General features: G+C 35.5%; 2 protein-coding genes and 1 non-coding gene across 3 annotated transcripts; 2 read left to right on the plus strand and 1 right to left on the minus strand.

Moving 5' to 3' along the window:
- Nucleotides 1–332: 332 nt before the first annotated feature.
- On the minus strand, nucleotides 333–4,440 carry LOC117334208 (uncharacterized protein C1orf43 homolog). The gene is made up of 7 exons (XM_033893693.1): nucleotides 4,342–4,440; nucleotides 3,950–4,051; nucleotides 3,493–3,592; nucleotides 3,142–3,195; nucleotides 2,691–2,854; nucleotides 1,586–1,644; nucleotides 333–1,184 (listed from the first exon to the last, which is right to left on the minus strand). The coding sequence occupies exons 1-7, from the start codon at nucleotides 4,423–4,425 to the stop codon at nucleotides 848–850; spliced, it is 900 nt and encodes a 299-aa protein (XP_033749584.1). The 5' UTR covers nucleotides 4,426–4,440; the 3' UTR covers nucleotides 333–847.
- Nucleotides 4,441–5,349: 909 nt separating this feature from the next.
- Nucleotides 5,350–5,421, plus strand: Trnai-aau. The gene has a single exon. It is a non-coding gene; the product is annotated as a tRNA-Ile (tRNA).
- A 490-nt stretch (nucleotides 5,422–5,911) lies between these two features.
- On the plus strand, nucleotides 5,912–17,228 carry LOC117334210 (arrestin domain-containing protein 3-like). Its single transcript, XM_033893694.1, has 7 exons — nucleotides 5,912–6,055; nucleotides 7,637–7,750; nucleotides 8,544–8,755; nucleotides 9,963–10,145; nucleotides 10,962–11,144; nucleotides 12,097–12,292; nucleotides 13,416–17,228. The coding sequence occupies exons 1-7, from the start codon at nucleotides 5,947–5,949 to the stop codon at nucleotides 13,535–13,537; spliced, it is 1,119 nt and encodes a 372-aa protein (XP_033749585.1). The 5' UTR covers nucleotides 5,912–5,946; the 3' UTR covers nucleotides 13,538–17,228.
- The last annotated feature ends 1,180 nt before the right edge of the window (nucleotides 17,229–18,408 follow it).

The following is an 18,408-nucleotide window of genomic DNA, read 5'->3' on the forward strand; positions in this document are numbered from 1 at the left end:
TTAGGATGCCTCAAGTCATGAAATGATTGTTTTGCCTATTTCCATGTGTATGAAATGCTATAAATAAACTCATCCTGTAGATATCAAAAATGTATCTTATACATATTTTGTAATAGCTCATTAAGTTTCAAAATGAAAACATCACTATTGCTTATTTTCTGCCTGTTCCATGATACAGATTGTTCATGATCTATCCCTATGATCAATCAAGCAGGTAGTAATGTTTAATTTACTATAATTCTACTGTTCGCCCTTTTGATGCTTTGCAAAACCATAATGCAATAGCTAAGCCATATTCCCTTTTTGATGAAAAAATCAACACAAGTCATAAAAATATATTCTGCATTTAATTTTATAGCAAAACAAAAAGAAAATAACAACAGAAATACAAACCTATCATATTTCAAATAATTTAAATTACATAATATCAACAATACATCACTGAGATTCTTGACCAATCACTCACATGCATATAAACAATATCTTGAAAGAACAACCATATTCTCTCATATTCCATTCAAAATTACAAATGATCCATCATACTCCATTTAATATTACAAATGATCCATCATCATCCATTCAATATTACCAATGATCCATCATACTCCATTCAATATTACAAATGATCCATCCTACTCCATTCAGTATTACCAATGATCCATCATACTCCATTCAATATTACAATTGATCCATCATACTCCATTCAATATTACAATTGATCCATCATACTCCATTCAATATTACAATCTGTATCACATTCTCATTCATAGGTATCCTTTTTTCATTAACATTTCATTTTCTCTCATATCATTCATCACATATGCTCCCTCCCATTACTTATACCTTTTCAGACATAGTGGCTTTTCTTATCAAAGTCCAGCAACACGATACGCTCTGGGCTCTCTGCATGTGGGATAAAGCTTTCTGCACTTGTTGTGCTCTGATGACTGGAATGACCACTGTCCATGAAGCTGGACTGGGCACTACTACCCGCCCTTGTTCGATGCCGCATATCCAACTTGCCACACATGTCTTTGTCAGGACTTGAGTCCTTTGGGTCTTGACCCTGCGGCATGGTCTTGGTTTGAGTGTTGCCCTTTTCAGGTTTGTATATGACTTGGGTATCCATTCCTAAATTCTTGCCGAAAACCACACCTGGTCGCTTCGCTGCAGTGTTCCTCAAGCTGTAGAAAAAATATTTGTTTGCTTATAATATAACAAATATGTTAGTCAAAAGAAGAATGGATTTAAAAGGTGCTTATTTCTGGTTTCTTATAAAACAGTCAGGCAATAGTGCAATATTTGTCAAAGAATAATTCTATCAACATCGCGTCACTGATCACATGGTGTCAACTGCACACCTGTGATAAGATAGGGCATACTGATACATGGAAACAAAAAGTCTAATACAAAACAATATGTATGTTTCTTGCAGTTTTTAAGCAAACCTTTATAATTTCATTGCAGGAAGTAAGTGAACTAAAGAAATTATAAGTGAATTTCATATCAACCAAAAATATTTTCCCACAAGAAATCACAGTTAATTTATACAAACATTGATGTCATTGTACTGTATGATACATACCTTGTTATCAATTCATCAAGGAGTCCCTGGTAGTGTTTATACTGGACTTCCCCGAACTCCTGAAATATACAGGTATATAAACATCATAGTAGGAGAGACAACTACATGTACTACGAATGAATAAATTTGCAAGAGAAACAAAAAATTTAAGCATGAGGAGCAATTTTAATTCCGACTGGTGTTCATCAGGGTTTTTTTTATTATGGAATCTATTTTTGAAGTAAATTTAGTTAAGGCATATTTCAATATTATTTTAAAGCCTCTTTTATGTTTTTGTAATTGAATATGGATTTAGAAAAAAAAATCAAAATATGTCAAATGATAGAATATATACATGTACACTAGTTATGATACAATTTGAGAATCAATGCTGTAGTTAACGTTCTTCATAATTGGAAAGAAAACCAGGAAACTGTTCACCGATTACAGGGAATCTGTAAATGAGCTGTGGAAATATGTCATACACGCATGCGCAAAGTGGTTTGTTTATAAGAATGGGGGACTGGCGATCAAAGCCAAGCATCAGAAGACTGAAGTTGATCGGATGTACTGGTTGCTTCCACGAAGGTGAAGAAAAGGAACGGACAATAACATAACATATCATCTACAACTTACAGAGTCAATGTGAGACTGTTGTCAAAAAAAAATAAACGGGAAGAGCCAATATGAAATGGAAGTGAAACTTCTCAGAATTTAATAAACAAACTCATGCTTTTCTGTTTATCATCTGGGCTGTTAATCTGCGCACACAGGGTTGGTTCCCGTTCTATTTTTAGAAGTTAAATACATAGTTTATTTATGAATTGTTCACATCACTGAGCAGATTTGAAGGGAATTAAATGATCTGTTTTAAAAGTTAAATACATAGTTTATTTATGAATTGTTCACATCACTGAGCAGATTTGAAGGGAATTAAATGAAGATAAATCCATAAGGGATTATGAAATTTAGCTTGATATCTTTTATATCTATAAACAAAAACATAGAGAGGCTTTAATATATAATGTATATATATTCTGTACAGGAGAAATGTGTTTATGGATAGCCGGTATCTGTACCTATATATACAACAATTTCCGTGATAAGAGTATTCAATAGAACTTACAGCTGGATCATGTCGTGCATGTTCATAAGCATCAGCAAATTGATGGATCAGGTCTGTAGATGAAGATCCGAGATAGTCAGGGTACAGGCCAAGTAGGTAGTGTCTCACCGTCTTATTTGGGTGTCGGCCCTCTGATTGTGGCTCTTCCGATATCAGGACTTCATCTTGTGAACCAAAATCATAAAAATAATTTATACACATTTGTTAAATCAAACAACTGTGCATGAATGTTAGATAGTTATATATGAGTTCAGAAATATTTTTGAACATTACCAACAGATTTATTCTGATGCTTTTTCTTTAAAATGCCTTTGGTCCAAACAGGACACAGGTTGTTACTCATTTAGACAGAAATGGAATGTAAGTTTAAGTAAAATAATGACAACAAGTACATGTATTTACTTTAAATTAATTTTATGAAAAAAAGGAAACACCAAACATGTATACCTACCAAATTTTGAAAATGAATCCAATGCCTTCATTCTGTAGTAGTATGAATTTGGTACTGAAAAAAATAAGATACACATGCATGTATATTTATATATACATATATATAACATTAAAAAATTCTTATACAGTTGAATTACTAAATAATGTGAAATACTATAGTTAAATTTATAACATAATTCACAATCTATGTACATGTACAATGTATTTGTTATTTTTGTACTCTTTACAGATGTATCAATTAATGAAAATACTGGTTAACTAATTTCATATATATATTTCTTTTGAATTACACATGCATAAAGAAAAGGACCCGCCCACAGCCATTTAACAGATTGTAGACATGAACGCTAACCTGCTGTTGCTGTCTGAAGGACCTTGGCATTCAGAAGTACTGGTTCGTGTCTGATTTTACACACACGATCCAGACATTCTAGTATACTCTTCCTCATTTTCTAAAACAAACACATTAAAAATGTACATGTATTATGATAATTTGATGCAGAAAATTTTGTACAGGTAGCTGAAACTATCTTCATTCTTTCGAGTCTGCATGGTGAATATAAAGCATAATACGGTAACCATTACCAAACTAAAACATCTCAATGAATTTCATTATCTGCAACAAAATTACTCTTCATTATCTATTATGTAGATAATCGTTTATACATGAGCGTTGTATGAAATTCTTATCTTAACAATTATCAAATTATTATCATAAAGGGAGGTAATCATATGTTTTTATCAATTTTTGCTTTAAAATACATGTAATTTATATGGGAAAATATTATATTGCATGTTTTCAGATATACCTTGGGTGCATCTGATCCAATAGAAATGTGTGGTCGTCTTGATGACCTCAGACTGAATCGCATAATTTGGCGTTTTGCCAAAAGTGCCGCCAAGACAAATAACTGCAAATATTGGACAGAATATATTACTTACATCAGTTTCAAAAGTACAAGTAGCATTGTAGGTATATATTTCTATTTGGGATAACATATATACATGTATATATATCAGGTTCATGTATGCATTTAATCTTATGATACACATACATACATGTACATGTCCATGTACACACAATGTTGATATAAATTGTTAATATAGTGGCATTCTTTGCCCAGATCGGCTATCAAGCTTACTGACAGAGTGAAACAAAGTTTATTAACTCTTATAGATATGAATTTGGCTACATGATTACCAGAAATCCTGCTGCTATAAATAGCACCAATCCCACAGTTGACATAGGTGGCTTCAGGTCACTCATTTTTGTAAGTTGGGTCATCAACTGGTGAATCCTACAAGTAAATATAAACTTTATTTATTTTACAACAATTGTGAAACAAGTTATATTAATCAAGCTTGTTGGCCCAGATGGAAGTGTGCGAGGGTTCTCGCTGTGGGTTTCACTTGAAACCAAAGTTCCTCAGGAAAACCCACCGGGTCGAACAGGACACTCCAAACCCTAGCCGCAAGTGTGTTACCACTGTACCACTTGACCATCTAGTGTACATTGTGTTAAATACGGTCTCTGTCACTCAGCTGACAGAGATTGTTTCTTTGGCTCATGATCAGAAGGTACATTTTTATAGAGCCGTAGCTTATCATGCTGGAGACCCAGGTTCAATTCCTGTCTGTGCACTCCAGGCACTGTGTGTTTCCCATTCTTTCATATTGGCAGTCAACTGAAACCCCACAGTGGTGGTTATATGAGTCTTGGGTTGAGATTTGGGTAAATCTCAAGAAAAACATGGAGTGAATGGATGGGTGTGGCTTGTACATACATATATGTAGTGTTAAAATATGGTCTCTGTCGCTCAGCTTATCTTTAAGACAAGCTACGGCTCTACACGTAGGTACTCTCCCCTTTACTATTACACCAATAATTATTATCCGATATAACAGTCATGGGGAAAGTACCTACATGTACATGTAGTATCTTTAGAAATTATATACAATTGTAGCGGACTGGACTGGGTCGATCATCGGTGACCAGGTAGCTGAATTGGTAGAGCATCCGGCTAGTGTCGGAAGGTCCCGGGTTCGAACCCCGGTCTGGCCGCTACATTTTCTCCTCTCCTGTTACAAAATTGGCGCCCAACTAAAATACCCACGGTGGTGGTATAAGGGTCTCGTGTGTCTTCGAGGGCGAAGACTTGAAAAAAAGGAGGGAGGTGTGTAGCGGGACTGGACAGGGTCGATCATCGGTGACCAGGTAGCTCAATTGGTAGAGCATCCGGCTAATGTTCGGAGGTCCCGGGTTCGAACCCCGGTCTGGCCGTGCATTTTTCCACTCCTACTACACAATATTGCACCAAGGCATATGGTCGAATCGTGTACAGTGTGATCTGGTAATTATAATAAGATTAACAACCATAGTTAAAAATCCAATAGCTAGATTATAGCCTTTCCCCGATATAAATGCAAATCGACAGATACAGTGTAACGTTACAAGTGCATCAGCATGATTATATGGATGTGTATATTGACAGACGAGGCTGGACCTACAACTGTCAATGTGGCCCCGGTGTTAAGATTAAGACCTCTGCCTTTCAATGCGCTACAGGTAGTGTTAACAATATTGCTGAATTTTGGACGCTATATCAGCAGAAATAGCTAATGTAGTGATATTACGTATGCACTTACACAAGTTACAGGAACACCATCTCACATTTTCTGCTCTCCCTATAAGCTACATGTACATGTATATATCCGAGGTACTCCGAAAAATCGTAAACCGGATCTATATTTCCGGAACTCAACGGGATTTGACCATTCTCCTTATGTTACCATTTCAAAACTGAAAATGAAATTAGATCTGCAGCTTGTAAATAGTTCAAATGGCGTGTTCTACGCTGGCCAGGTGGTAGAGGCTGTGGTGCAAGTACATGCGCAACATGAAGAGGAAATCAGAGGTTCTGTGTGCATGCATCTTACACTCTACAAAAAATATTAACGTTACCTATTCCAAAATTTGGAGGGGTGTGGCAGGGATGTGCTTAGCACGTTTATAAGTCCAAGACCGTTTATAGACTAATATATAGAGACTCTTGGACTTATAAACGTGCTAAGCACCTATGGATGCACATGTAGTGATATTGCATTGGGTTTACTACACCCTACATATAATGTATTTATACCGTAGGCTAACTGGCGATTTCATACGTCATGGCTAGCCGGGAATAAACTACCATGTAAATGTTAACAAGTCATGGTTTACACAGAGTATCATACTGTCATTGATATGTTTATATATTGTTGATATATAGGTGTGGCGTGTGGTAACTGGTAAGGCAACAGTAGTCTCTGGAAGACATATAATTATATGTGGTACATGTACATGAGTTTACGAATTTAATTATTCAGTACTAAACTTGACCTATCGCCAATTTTGATATAAGAATCCACTGGTGTCTGCACTTGGTAATTAGTATTTATAATTATCGTTTTTAGTCCATAATCTTACTGTATCAACATTGATATTGCAGGAGTACACGTAGGTGGTAAAAAATGTTCTATCAATACTGATTATAACCAGATGCCTGTAAAGAATCACATCTTGATTAGGGCCGTTCAGGCTGACTGAACACTGATCTTAGAACATTAGATTTGACCACACCCACTGGAGGTCTTATTAATTGGCCTGGATTAAGAGGGGTTAGATAGTGAAAAAAATACAAGTGAGCTGCACCATGTTCTGTATTACTAGTACAACTCATTGTAGTTGAACATCAGACACTGTCTCAGGATGCACATCGGATGCTGTTTTAAACTGTTTTTCGGCACATATTTTACATGTAGCTTTTAGGTAGATGACAGTAGTTGATAAATATAAAACATACATATATATTTCTATAAATACTGCGCTTCTAAAACTTGTGTCACCCCTGAAAGTTATTTGGACCATTTTCAAGGAAGGACCTTAAAAGTCCAGATTCCTTCTCTGATGTGTACAACCTTATCAAAACTTATATTTAAGTGATTTCCTAGAAAACGTACTTCATTCGAATTCATGCCAAGAGAAATGAATTACAATCTATAAAGGTATCTGACTTGTATTTATACTAACAAAAACACTAGCCCTAATTCTTTATTTTTCAAAATGAGTTTTTTTTCGAGAATTGTAAAAGAAACTGCACATTCTAAACTTGAAGTGATTTTGATTTATAATTTTTCAACAATGAATGGGGAAAGCAGGAGAGGAGGGATCAGTACATTGCATGCAGTGACAATCTATGTGTAATATAAATTTACATTAAAGGCTTTGTGATAGTAATTTAAACTTTGGAAGAAATGAATTTCAGATCAGAGCATGGCTACTCAGATGAATACATATTGTATCACAGTAATTAGAAGATTTGAAGAACAATACATATTTGAAAAAAAAAAGAAAAATTAAATTAAAGAATGCTTATTGATTAGATTAAATGATGATATTTTTTTCTAGCCAGAGTGGCATGCAGTTTCATTACTTTTGATTCATCATTAATTTACAGGTATCAAAATCAAATATAAGGGAAAAGCCAAAGTGGAATGGAAAGAAGGTAGCGGAGAGGAAGAAAGGGAATACGATGCAAAGGAAAAATATTTTGAACACGAGCAATGGATCAGTATGTATAAAGTTGATACTCTATTTCAGGCATCAGATGTATAACATATGTACAGCTGTTCCTAGTTGTCATTATGTACCTCTGTGTATCTATGACAGGTTGTATTACGATATATTGTCGGTCTGTCTACCATGTCTGCCTGTGAGCAATTGCAACTGCTTATCATCTCTCTTTTACTGGGCTTAAGATTTATTAAGGTGAAAAATGTTTACATAGATGTAGAGAACTAATATATCACTATCTTTGACACGCTTATGGTATATTTCCTATTTTAGAATCCAACTCCAAGGTCAAGGTCGCAGCTTCACTACAAATAGAATTATCAATGCTAATTATAACCACTTTACAAATGGCTAATTTCATATATTCTCGTAAAACATGGTAAACAAAAGAAAACAAAAATTCACACGGTCACCTATTCAAAGGTCAAGGTTACAGAGTTAAAATTTAATTCAGAATTATTAACTGGTAGATATTTCTGAAGCAATGTTGGTCAAATTCCCTTTCCCTCAGCTGATAGATATTATGTTATTACATCCTGAAGTGCATGTTTAGAGTTGAAACAAAAAAGAATGACTAAACATCAAGGTAACCAGGTTACTGTCACAGATGTAATTTAGTTTAATTTTATTCTCATTGTCTGAATGCAACTGAAACATTTTAACCAGATCAGAGGTCAAAGTCACAGAGATCTAATTTTGTTCCCTTCAGCTGAAAAATTTTGACATTTACAGAGCTTGTAAGGAAAATGTTTTACTCCAATTATAGATCTCTACTCCATTTCCTATTGCAGTAAGTGGAGGCTATGTTCTGCAGCCAGGAACCAATAGCTACCCTGTCAATTTCATTTTGCCACCAAACCTGCCATCCTCATTTGAGAGTTACTATGGTTACATAAGGTACAATGTCAAGGCCAAAGTGGACCGTGAAGGGAAGGACTACAAAGTACAGTACCCATTTACAGTACTGAGTCATGTGGATTTGAACCTGAATCCTAATTGTGCGGTGAGTTGTTTGATGTATGACAAGGGCTTTCATTGTAATGCTAAAACTGGTACTCCTAGTGTCTTATAGTTGGCTTTAATTGTTGCTGAAATTTACAATAATGTATTATGACATCATCAAAAGTGTATAATGTGTTCTATTGCCTGTGTTAACATGAGGCATTACAATATCACCAGGTTACTGGTAAATGACATACATTGTTACATGTATATAATTCATAGGGTGCTGTTGGCTGCCCTGCAGGTAGGGACGTAAGAATTGTATCGGTATATGCCCTCATTGCATGATTGTAAGAGGCGACTAAATTTTGAATGCTATCTTTTTTTCTTCTATCAAGTAACAATATTCTTCCTAATGTCTCACTTGACATTGCTTCACAATTGGTCTTTAGTTGAGCCTTCACCCCTGTTAGCAAGGCTTTGGGTTCTGTCCCCTGGCTGAAACATAATTGTGTCTTTGCTACTCCTGCTTAGCGCTCAGCATTTGGGGAGTGGGACAATGGTTTTCTGATTGCCCGTATGATGTGACCGAGTGGAGTGTACCCCTTGGTGTCTCTGGCACTTCAGTGAGGTAACACTATAAATTTGGCATCATTTCCGTGCTATCACCAGGAGACAAACTTGAACATACTGAACCTCCCAAAACACACAAACATTAACCATACACATGCATCTCGCATACATATAATACCATCTTAAAATGACCTTAGCTGTTGATAGGATATTAAATAATACTAAACCAAACCAAAACTGTAAAAGACAATTCATCCAACTGAGTGGTAATTTTGATTGGTTGGATTTGTACAACTGTATGTATAGGTACGAAATGTTCAATAATGTTCAATTTGTTAACTTTTGCCTCATTTGGCCCATGTTTACAGAACTGTTCTGTAATTCATATCATTAGGGCACTAGCATTACCAGGTAAGTACAACCTTTGATTACGAGAAATGAATCTCCTGATGGAAAGATTCTAAAAGATTCTGCTTTGTTGATATACATTGTATGACTTGTGCTTCATTAGGCTTCAAGAGGATATACCTAGTGGTATATGTAGGACTCTCTTAAGCCTATAATTGATTGTGATCGATATGCATTGAACTCCTATGTGGGAACTGGGTGTGTTGATGATACAGATTTAGTTGCATGGATACACATCAACTGAACATAGATATAACTGATATATAATGGTGTTTCTCATGCTTCAGATGCCGGCCCAGCTACAGGACTCTAAGATGATATGCTGTCTGTGTTGTGCAACTGGTCCTGTCACTGCGGTCTTCAGAATAGATCGTTCTGGTTACGTTCCAGGGGAGGCTATTGTCATTAATGCAGAGATTGTCAACAACTCTGACAGGTCAATTTCATCTTCCAGGGTCAAACTTATAATGGTAAGTACAATGTACCGGCACAAGTTCTATCAGTCTGAGGTCTGCCTATGTGATGAATACAGTCAAATGTATTGTATTGGGAAATTGTCAATTTGTAATCGATAGCTAGCGATCCCGACAAATTTCATTTCATGTTATTGTCCTGTAGCAAATACAGCCCACATTTATAAAATAATCTCAGCTTTGTCAACATCATATTGTCAACCATATATTGACTGACATTGTATTGTTAAAGATGATAAGAAGTTATCAATTTTATTGTAAAATTTGTTGGAAATTTTTAACACTTCATTAGAATTTTATGGACAAAATTATTTTTGCTATTCCCCTCCTGTTGGTTATTAAGTGTAAATTAATCATCTGTTTCTAATTAGCCTTATTATCACAATTATATAAGGTCTCTCATATTGGCTCCAGGTCTTTATTGCTGTTATGTTTTGGAATGTCACTGTGCTGAAAACCTTGATACTGTGAATCAGGTATATTTCCCATGGGATTTATTTTTGCGTTATTTGAGGAGAGTCAATTGCAAATTCAAATCCTTCATGATTATTTGTATGAAATTAACACCTGGATGGAGCCAAGCTAACAGTTACCAATATAAGAGTCTTGCAGAATCTATGACTCTTAAAGCTCATCATTCACAAATTTTGAGTCATTTCTAGATCCGCATTCGTGAAATCATGTATTCACGAATATTTCTGAAGAAGAAAGGTCGCAAAATCAAGTGATTTACAGTTACATCATATTAACAGTATGTTATATTATAAATGTGTATATATCTGTAGTATACTGAATGTTTGTTTCCACTTTCAGAACTTAAGATATTATGCTGATGGCAATACCCGTTTTGAAAAACGAGATGTAGCAAAGGTGGAACACGGTCCAATAGAACCACACGGGTCAGATGTTTGGAGTGGCGACCGACTTGTCATTCCACCCATCCCTCCATCCCCACTGGCCAACTGTAACATCATACATATGGAGTATATTGTGGAGGTAAGTTCTTTATAATGCTGTGGCTAGTTAACCTGAATTCTTTTGTCTTTGGAGAAATATTTGAGTAAGGAATATATGGTATATAACATTGCTTTCAATCTGACTCGAACTCAATCTAATTAAAAAATCTAGATGGTCATTCTCACTATGTTACATGAACATCTAACGACATCGCATAAGGGGTCACATTCTGGTGACCTTTGTTAATTATCTCAATATTTCACTTTCAGGTCAAACTGTCAATATTTTGATGTCATCCATCTCGTCTATTCATCACATCATACATCTGAAGCTAACCATTTTGGTACAGCATGTATACAGCTATATGCTTTATTGGACGAAATAACTTGAAACAGATTGACAGATTATGTAAGCTATGCACTCTAGTCCTGCTATTTTACACATACAAAATTCACTTCCAAGATTTTGCAAGTAGTAATTTGATTGGTTGATCCAAAAGGTCATCCTGACGTGACCCCTTAGATGTTCATGTAACATAGTGAGAATGACCATCTAGATTTTAATTATATTATTGACTCGAACTAGCTAGGTGATGATGTATGCATCAGGTGACGAGTCTGATTCACTTTCACTAAATAATATGGAAAGATGACTTAGTCTAATTCTTAAATTTGAGCTTGAATCTGCAAGTATCATATACTAGGTATGTACCTGGGTAAAACTCTTTCCAGATTAATTTGTACATTTAGATTTGATGAAGAAAACACTTGATTTCCCAGGTTTTTCATTGTTTGACAGCCCTTCTGAAAATATATATAATTTCATTTTCTGCATAAATATCATACATAATGATTTATCATTGCAGTCAGCATTGAGTCTAATATTACTCCACTGGTTTCGTTTTGGCAGTAATATTTTGATGGAATCCATTAATATTAAATTGGTGTCCAATCATACAAATCTTTCTATTGTCTGTTTCTATTGTCTTCAGTTGAAGGCTGATGTTGACAACACTCCCTTTGATCTGGAGGTGCCACTGAATGTCATCATTGGGACAGTTCCCCTACAAACATACCTACCCCCTCCAGTACCAATGCCGGAACTTCCTGTAGACCCCAATGGCATCATGTTGAGTGAGGCTGGTGGACAACCTATCACAGTACAGCCAGGAGCCATTCCTATTGTTCGTAAGTACTCGTCTAGATAAAGTGCCCCATGATACCGCTCCTATGTCAGACTTCTTTTAATGTTTTAGTTCCACACCACACCATCCGTCTGCTTCTACTCCAAAAGCAAACCACCTGTCTGCCTTTACTCCATAGCCACACCTACCGTCTGCCAATGATCCGAAGTCACACCCTTGTTCACCAGTGCTCCAAAGTCACACCTTCTTTCTATTAATGCTTCAAAGCAACTCCTTCTGTCTGCCATTTTTCCAAGGCCACATCTGTCTGCCAATACTCCCAGATCACAACTCCTGTCTGTCAATGCTCCAAGGCCACACCTCCAATTTGTCAATACTCCAAGGTCACACCTCCAATTTGTCTATACTCTAAGGCCACACCTCCAGTTTGTCAATACTCCCAAGGCTACACCTCCAATTGGTCAATAATCCAAGGCCACTATTCCAAATTGTCAATACTCTAAGGCCACACCTCCAATTTGTCAATACTCTAAGGCCACACCTCCAATTTGTCAATATTCCAAGGCCACACCTCCTGTTTACCAATACTCCAAAGCAGCACCACCTGTCTGCCAATACTATAAGCTCAATCGCCTATTTGCCAATGCCCCCAAGCCACTCTTGCAGTTGATGAATAATCTCAGGCCACACCCCCTATCGGTAAACGCCCCCAAACCACTCTTGCAGTCCATCAGTAATCTTGCACCACACTTCTTGTCAGCCATTATTCCAAGATTGCACCTTGGCCTTCTGTTCCTCAATATTCCCAGGCCACCCCTCCTGACCATCAGTTATCCCAGGCCACACCCCCTGTCTATCAGTTATCCCAGGCCACACCTCCTGACCATCAGTTATCCCAGGCCACACCGCCTGTCCATCAGTTATCCCAGGCCACACCTTCTGTCCATCAGTTATCCCAGGCCACACCTTCTGTCCATCAGTTATCCTAGGCCACACCTGTCTGCTACCAAGGCCATACCTCCTGTCTGATTTTCATTAATCCTCAATTTACACTGCTGTCATTACTCCAAGGTCATATCTAATAGCAATAATCCCATGACATGTTGGTATTTTGTGAAATTGAAATACAAAATATTTTTATGTTATCTGATGATTATTTTTCCCAGCTCCCCCATCTTATGGTAACTGTGTGTTTGGTAAAGTGGACATCACTAGTGAGAGGGAAGGAGATGAAAGGAAGATGATGGAATACACACCCCAGTATGCTTACTACAACTACGGAAATTAAACCTAGCTCACCAAGAACCACCCAATTATACACCTTGAGAAACTTATCTCATCAATAAACACCACAGTATACTTACTACAACTATGGAAACTGTATCTCATCAATATACACCCATATATGCTGCTACGGAAACTGACATCACCAATAACCCCCAGGAATGCTTGCTACGGAAACCAACTTTTTAACAATGTACATCCCAGTCTGTGGAGAACACATGGGGAAAGTCAATCTGTCTCGGTACACTTCTACAACTACTCCGGTATTTCTTTAATTTCCAACTTTAATGTGTTAATCATCCAGCTAATGTTCAGATTTTCTAATGGTAGACGATAACCATGGCAGGGCCTGAGGAATTTGGTCTTCCTTTAGTTAAATGTAATAATTATAATGGACCAAAAAAGGATGTTTAGAAAAACAGTTTCTTGTCATGAATAAAGTGCATGATTTCAAAATTTCTACCAAGAAGGCTGTCTACCAAGAAGGCTGGGTGTTAAAAAGTGATGCTAGAATTCTGAAAATAACCCTAATGTTTTGTTCCCATTGTTAACAGTTCAGAGTATAGGAGAGGGATGAATTTATTTATCATTGAATGCCAGTAGTTTGAATATGTCTATATTATTTACATTTTATATGTAGGGACTAAGCTAGACTCTCGCTAAATCTTAAATATTCTGTCACAACGCATCAAACTTTTCTTACTGACTTTTTGTCTTGGTTACCTTAATAAGCGCCCTCTCTATAACCATTTTTTAACCACACAGGGCGCTAATTACGGTGAATACTGTATCTTTACTATCTTAACATAACCAGATTAGTGGAGGGTATATATGAAGTAATCTCTGTTTTTCCCTGTGATATCTACTGTAAACTATAGAAAGTCTCCCTAGTCAGGAAGCTTTTACTTCCCAAGCATTATGTATAAACCGCCAAAAGGTCCTGCATTTAGTTCAAGTTTGGTGTATTTATTTTTGTGAGTGTCTTTTCAAATGTTTGGCCCATAATGACCTAAAATGTAGATGAGCCATGCAGCAATTCAAGAGCAAGCTTATTATTAAAATCCAACACAATTTTTATAAGTTTCTGCAGCAGTATGATTGGATGCATATATACATCTGTATCATGAGATTGTTAATTCAGGGTAAAAAACCACAGCTACTTACGTAGAAACTTTTGTACTTAAATGCAGATTATTCTTTTGTTAACATTTTAGAATAGTGTTCCTATTTTTGTATCAATGGGTTGTACAATGTATATACAATGCAATACTTGTTTAGTTACGGAAATTTGTACACATGCTGAGAGAAGTCTTTGATTGAGTTGTCTTGTGTTGTTTATTCAGATCATGGGCATTGTATATATCATACTGTTACAGTTGTATTGTAGTTATAGATGCACATGGCTTTTTTTTTCTACATTTCTAATATCAAAACAAATTACATTTGTATATAAAAAGTTGTAACAATTAGATTGATTTTAATTTCTTTTGAAAGTGTCTCTGTCATTATGACAAAATAAAACAGTATTTGGTGGAAATTAATTTTCATTAGTGTAAATTATGGAATAAGAAGCTATACATGATAATGTCGGTTATTGTGCCTTTTATGTGTTACCAATATTGAAAAGAAACGGTCAAAATCAGATTATTTCAAACTTTTTTGTTTTTAATGGTCAATTAATTTTTAATGTACATGTACATGTATCAGGAGGTATTTGAATCTGTGATTAATCTAAAGTTACTGGAAATTTTGAAGGTTGTTAATTGTGAAGTTTAAATATATTAATATTGTATTTAAATACATTAATATTGGGATATTTCCTTATTTCTGTTTAAATAAGTTAAAATGTAAATAGCATAGCAATTATATTACATAGCAAATGTTGTCATGATCCAGTATTGTTGGAACTAGGTTTTCTATTCCCCAGTATTACTCTATAATACTCTATATTTGTATTCCATGTTGTTTTTTTTACATTGACCATTCTTCTTTGCTGTAAAATGCTTTCACTTTATGTGCTTTATATATACAGTGGTCCCCCTCTTATGAGACCACCTATGGGACAGGCATCAGGTGGTCTTATAACGGGGGTGGTCTTTGTTGAGAGTTTTGTCATCTGAGTGATGTCAATGAGGTCAATGATAACACAAGCTAGTACATATTACATTATATACATAGACAATTCATTGTTAAGTTAAAATGTGTTTTTCAATGTTCTCTGACAATAATGTTTTGAATTTGGTTTACTTGTTGCATGTGTACTCATACATGTTAACATAATTCCCATTGTTTTAATACTTAGATGTAGATAAACATACAGATCAGTTGTAACAAAATGTTTCATTGCATACTTTGATTACTGTATAGATGTAACAAAGTGTTTTATTGGCTACTTGATAATGTTACAGAATGCTTCATTGGCTGCTTAATAATGTTACAGAATGTTTCATTAGATACATAATGTACTTCAATTACTGTAGATATAACAAAAGTGTTTCATTGGATACTTGAATTTGTGTAGTTGTAACATACTGTTCCATTGGTTAATTTGATGCACATACATTTGTAACATGTTATTGTATTGGTTAATTGCCGGTATCTTAGTGTATGTAGTTGTAATATACTCTTTTATAGGCTGATTTGATGAACATTCTGCATTTACATGTGTAGATGTTTGAAATATCAATATATATCTGTGTACATGTGTAAATGATGATATGTCGATTACTTCCAGTAGTTTCAGGATAAGATATCAAATGTCCACAATTTCTGTACTGTTTTGTTGACAACCTATGACATCATTTGTTGATATTTATATGATTTTTTACGATTTTCTTTTATCAAAGTTTCTGATATTTCAACTGTCATTGCAATGTTTTGTGCAATCCTTTTTTGTTGTGAAATTAACAAGAACTTCAATTTATTGTAATTATAACTTTGTTATTTGATATTTTTATCATATTTGATGTTGAAGATTTACACACAGTAATTGAAGAGATGATAAGATTGGAGAATGTTCATGCCGCTTATTCCTTTATTTATACCTCACTAATGGATTGTGAGACCAAAAATTGTATATTTCTAATAAGAATATACCGTATTCTACGTAATTGGACAGCATTACATTTAGTTCATCTGCTTGAAGAGCTATCAAGTTTGTTGAAATTAATGACCTTGGCCTTCATTTAGAGTCTCATCCGTCATATGTTTTTAAATCTTTAATCCTATCATTATGGTCATGATGTTAGGCCAGTAACATGGTGGAATGAATGACCTTGACCTTCTTTCAAGGTCACAGGGTTCAAAGGTGTTCAATCCTTACTTATTAAATAACACATGTACAAATGTTCTTCTTTTTAATATTTAAAATCCCCATGTTGTGATATTCCCTCAAACATATACTGAGATTAACAGGCTTATCAAATATATTCAAATGAATGACCATGATCAATTAAACCATTTGTTCCTAAATATTAAAAGTGTATGGTTACGCTTCTTTACCAGTAACGGAAAAGCAATCCTGAAGTGTTATTTTGATCTTTATACTCAAGCGTTTATAACCACTGTACGATCTATTGTGAATCTCGTATTGTTCTGCCTTGATATTACTGCTGGTGTAGTTACAATGTACATCATTTTGTCATGTGCCTGAAATGTTAGTCAAGTTTATTAAAGCAAATGATACCTTTGTTTTATTATTGCAGTTTGTCTTGTTTATCTAAATGAAACAAATTACTGAATCTCCTACTGCTGTATATTGAACAAAACTGCAACTTACAACTAATAATCTGTGATAACTAAGACCAAATGTTTGGCTGTCCGGAAGGAAAGTGCGGAAAATAAGGTCAGCTTCAGCAATTGTGAAAACTAAGGAGGCTGTGCTGTAACCATAGGTATTTAGCATGCCCATTAGTCAAAGATCGATAGTGACCTTACTATATAAGGTCATGACTTCGTATTCAGCACAGTACAACCACAGGGGCATGTCTAGTCTTATATTAAAAAATAGCATATAGGTATTTCTGGCTGATTTTTAATATAAGACTAGATATATCTAGTATATATACCCTAGCATGTGGTACAGCTAAACATCAAATTCAAATTTTAAATCTTCGGTTCAACAACACATACAGCGTAGTGCATATGATACATTGGGTTAATGATTATATATATAACACAATAAAAATCACAAAGAAACACAATCTTATGACTCGCGCTCAATATCTACGGCATACATAGTCATCCAGCCAAAAACAACTAGCCCCGAGTTTCCTCTGGCCCTGTCGCCATGTTACACCAGACATGGTGACAGGGCCAGAGAAAACTCGGGCTCGGGTTCGTCACAAATGATATTATGAGGAATGACTGATATGTCGTGAGCCTCGTATTGAAGAAGGTACTCAAGGATGTTCTTTTTAAGTCCTGTACTATTCTCTGACTATATAGGGCCGTGTACCCAAGGACTTGTCTCATTTGGTTGGTTGGTTTGTATAGATCGACGAGGTTGCATTGTAAATTAAACAAGATAATTAAGCGACTTTTGCAAAATGGACCAATTTGGTGAAAGAGCAGTGATCCAATGTTTGCATAAAAAAGGTTTAACACCTAAGGATATCCATAATGAAATGGTAGCAACACTAGGGAAAGATGCCCCTTCATATGCTACAGTGAAAAGGTGGGTGGCGGAATTTAAGCGCGGCCGACAGAGCCTTGAGGACGACCCCCGTCCTGGAAGGCCTGTTAATGTTGCAACCCCAGAAATGGTCAATAAAGTTCATGATATTGTTATGACTGACAGAAGAGTCACAGAAAGATATATAGCCAGTAGAGTTGGCATTTCACTACATTCCACTCTAACCGGAAATATTTTGCAAT

The sequence above is a fragment of the Pecten maximus genome, chromosome 9 (assembly GCF_902652985.1).
Source record: "Pecten maximus chromosome 9, xPecMax1.1, whole genome shotgun sequence".
NCBI lineage: Eukaryota > Metazoa > Mollusca > Bivalvia > Pectinida > Pectinidae > Pecten > Pecten maximus.

Coding starts and splice junctions, on each gene's coding strand:
- LOC117334208 (XM_033893693.1), bottom strand. CDS start 4,425: ATGACCCAACTTACAAAAATGAGTGACCTGAAGCCACCTATGTCAACT. Junction 4,052..4,341: donor TTATAGCAGCAGGATTTCTG/GTAATCATGTAG, acceptor CAATATTTGCAG/TTATTTGTCTTGGCGGCACT. Junction 3,196..3,492: donor CCTTCAGACAGCAACAGCAG/GTTAGCGTTCAT, acceptor TATTTTTTTCAG/TACCAAATTCATACTACTAC.
- LOC117334210 (XM_033893694.1), top strand. CDS start 5,947: ATGAAATTAGATCTGCAGCTTGTAAATAGTTCAAATGGCGTGTTCTAC. Junction 6,056..7,636: donor ACATGAAGAGGAAATCAGAG/GTTCTGTGTGCA, acceptor ATTAATTTACAG/GTATCAAAATCAAATATAAG. Junction 12,293..13,415: donor AGGAGCCATTCCTATTGTTC/GTAAGTACTCGT, acceptor TATTTTTCCCAG/CTCCCCCATCTTATGGTAAC.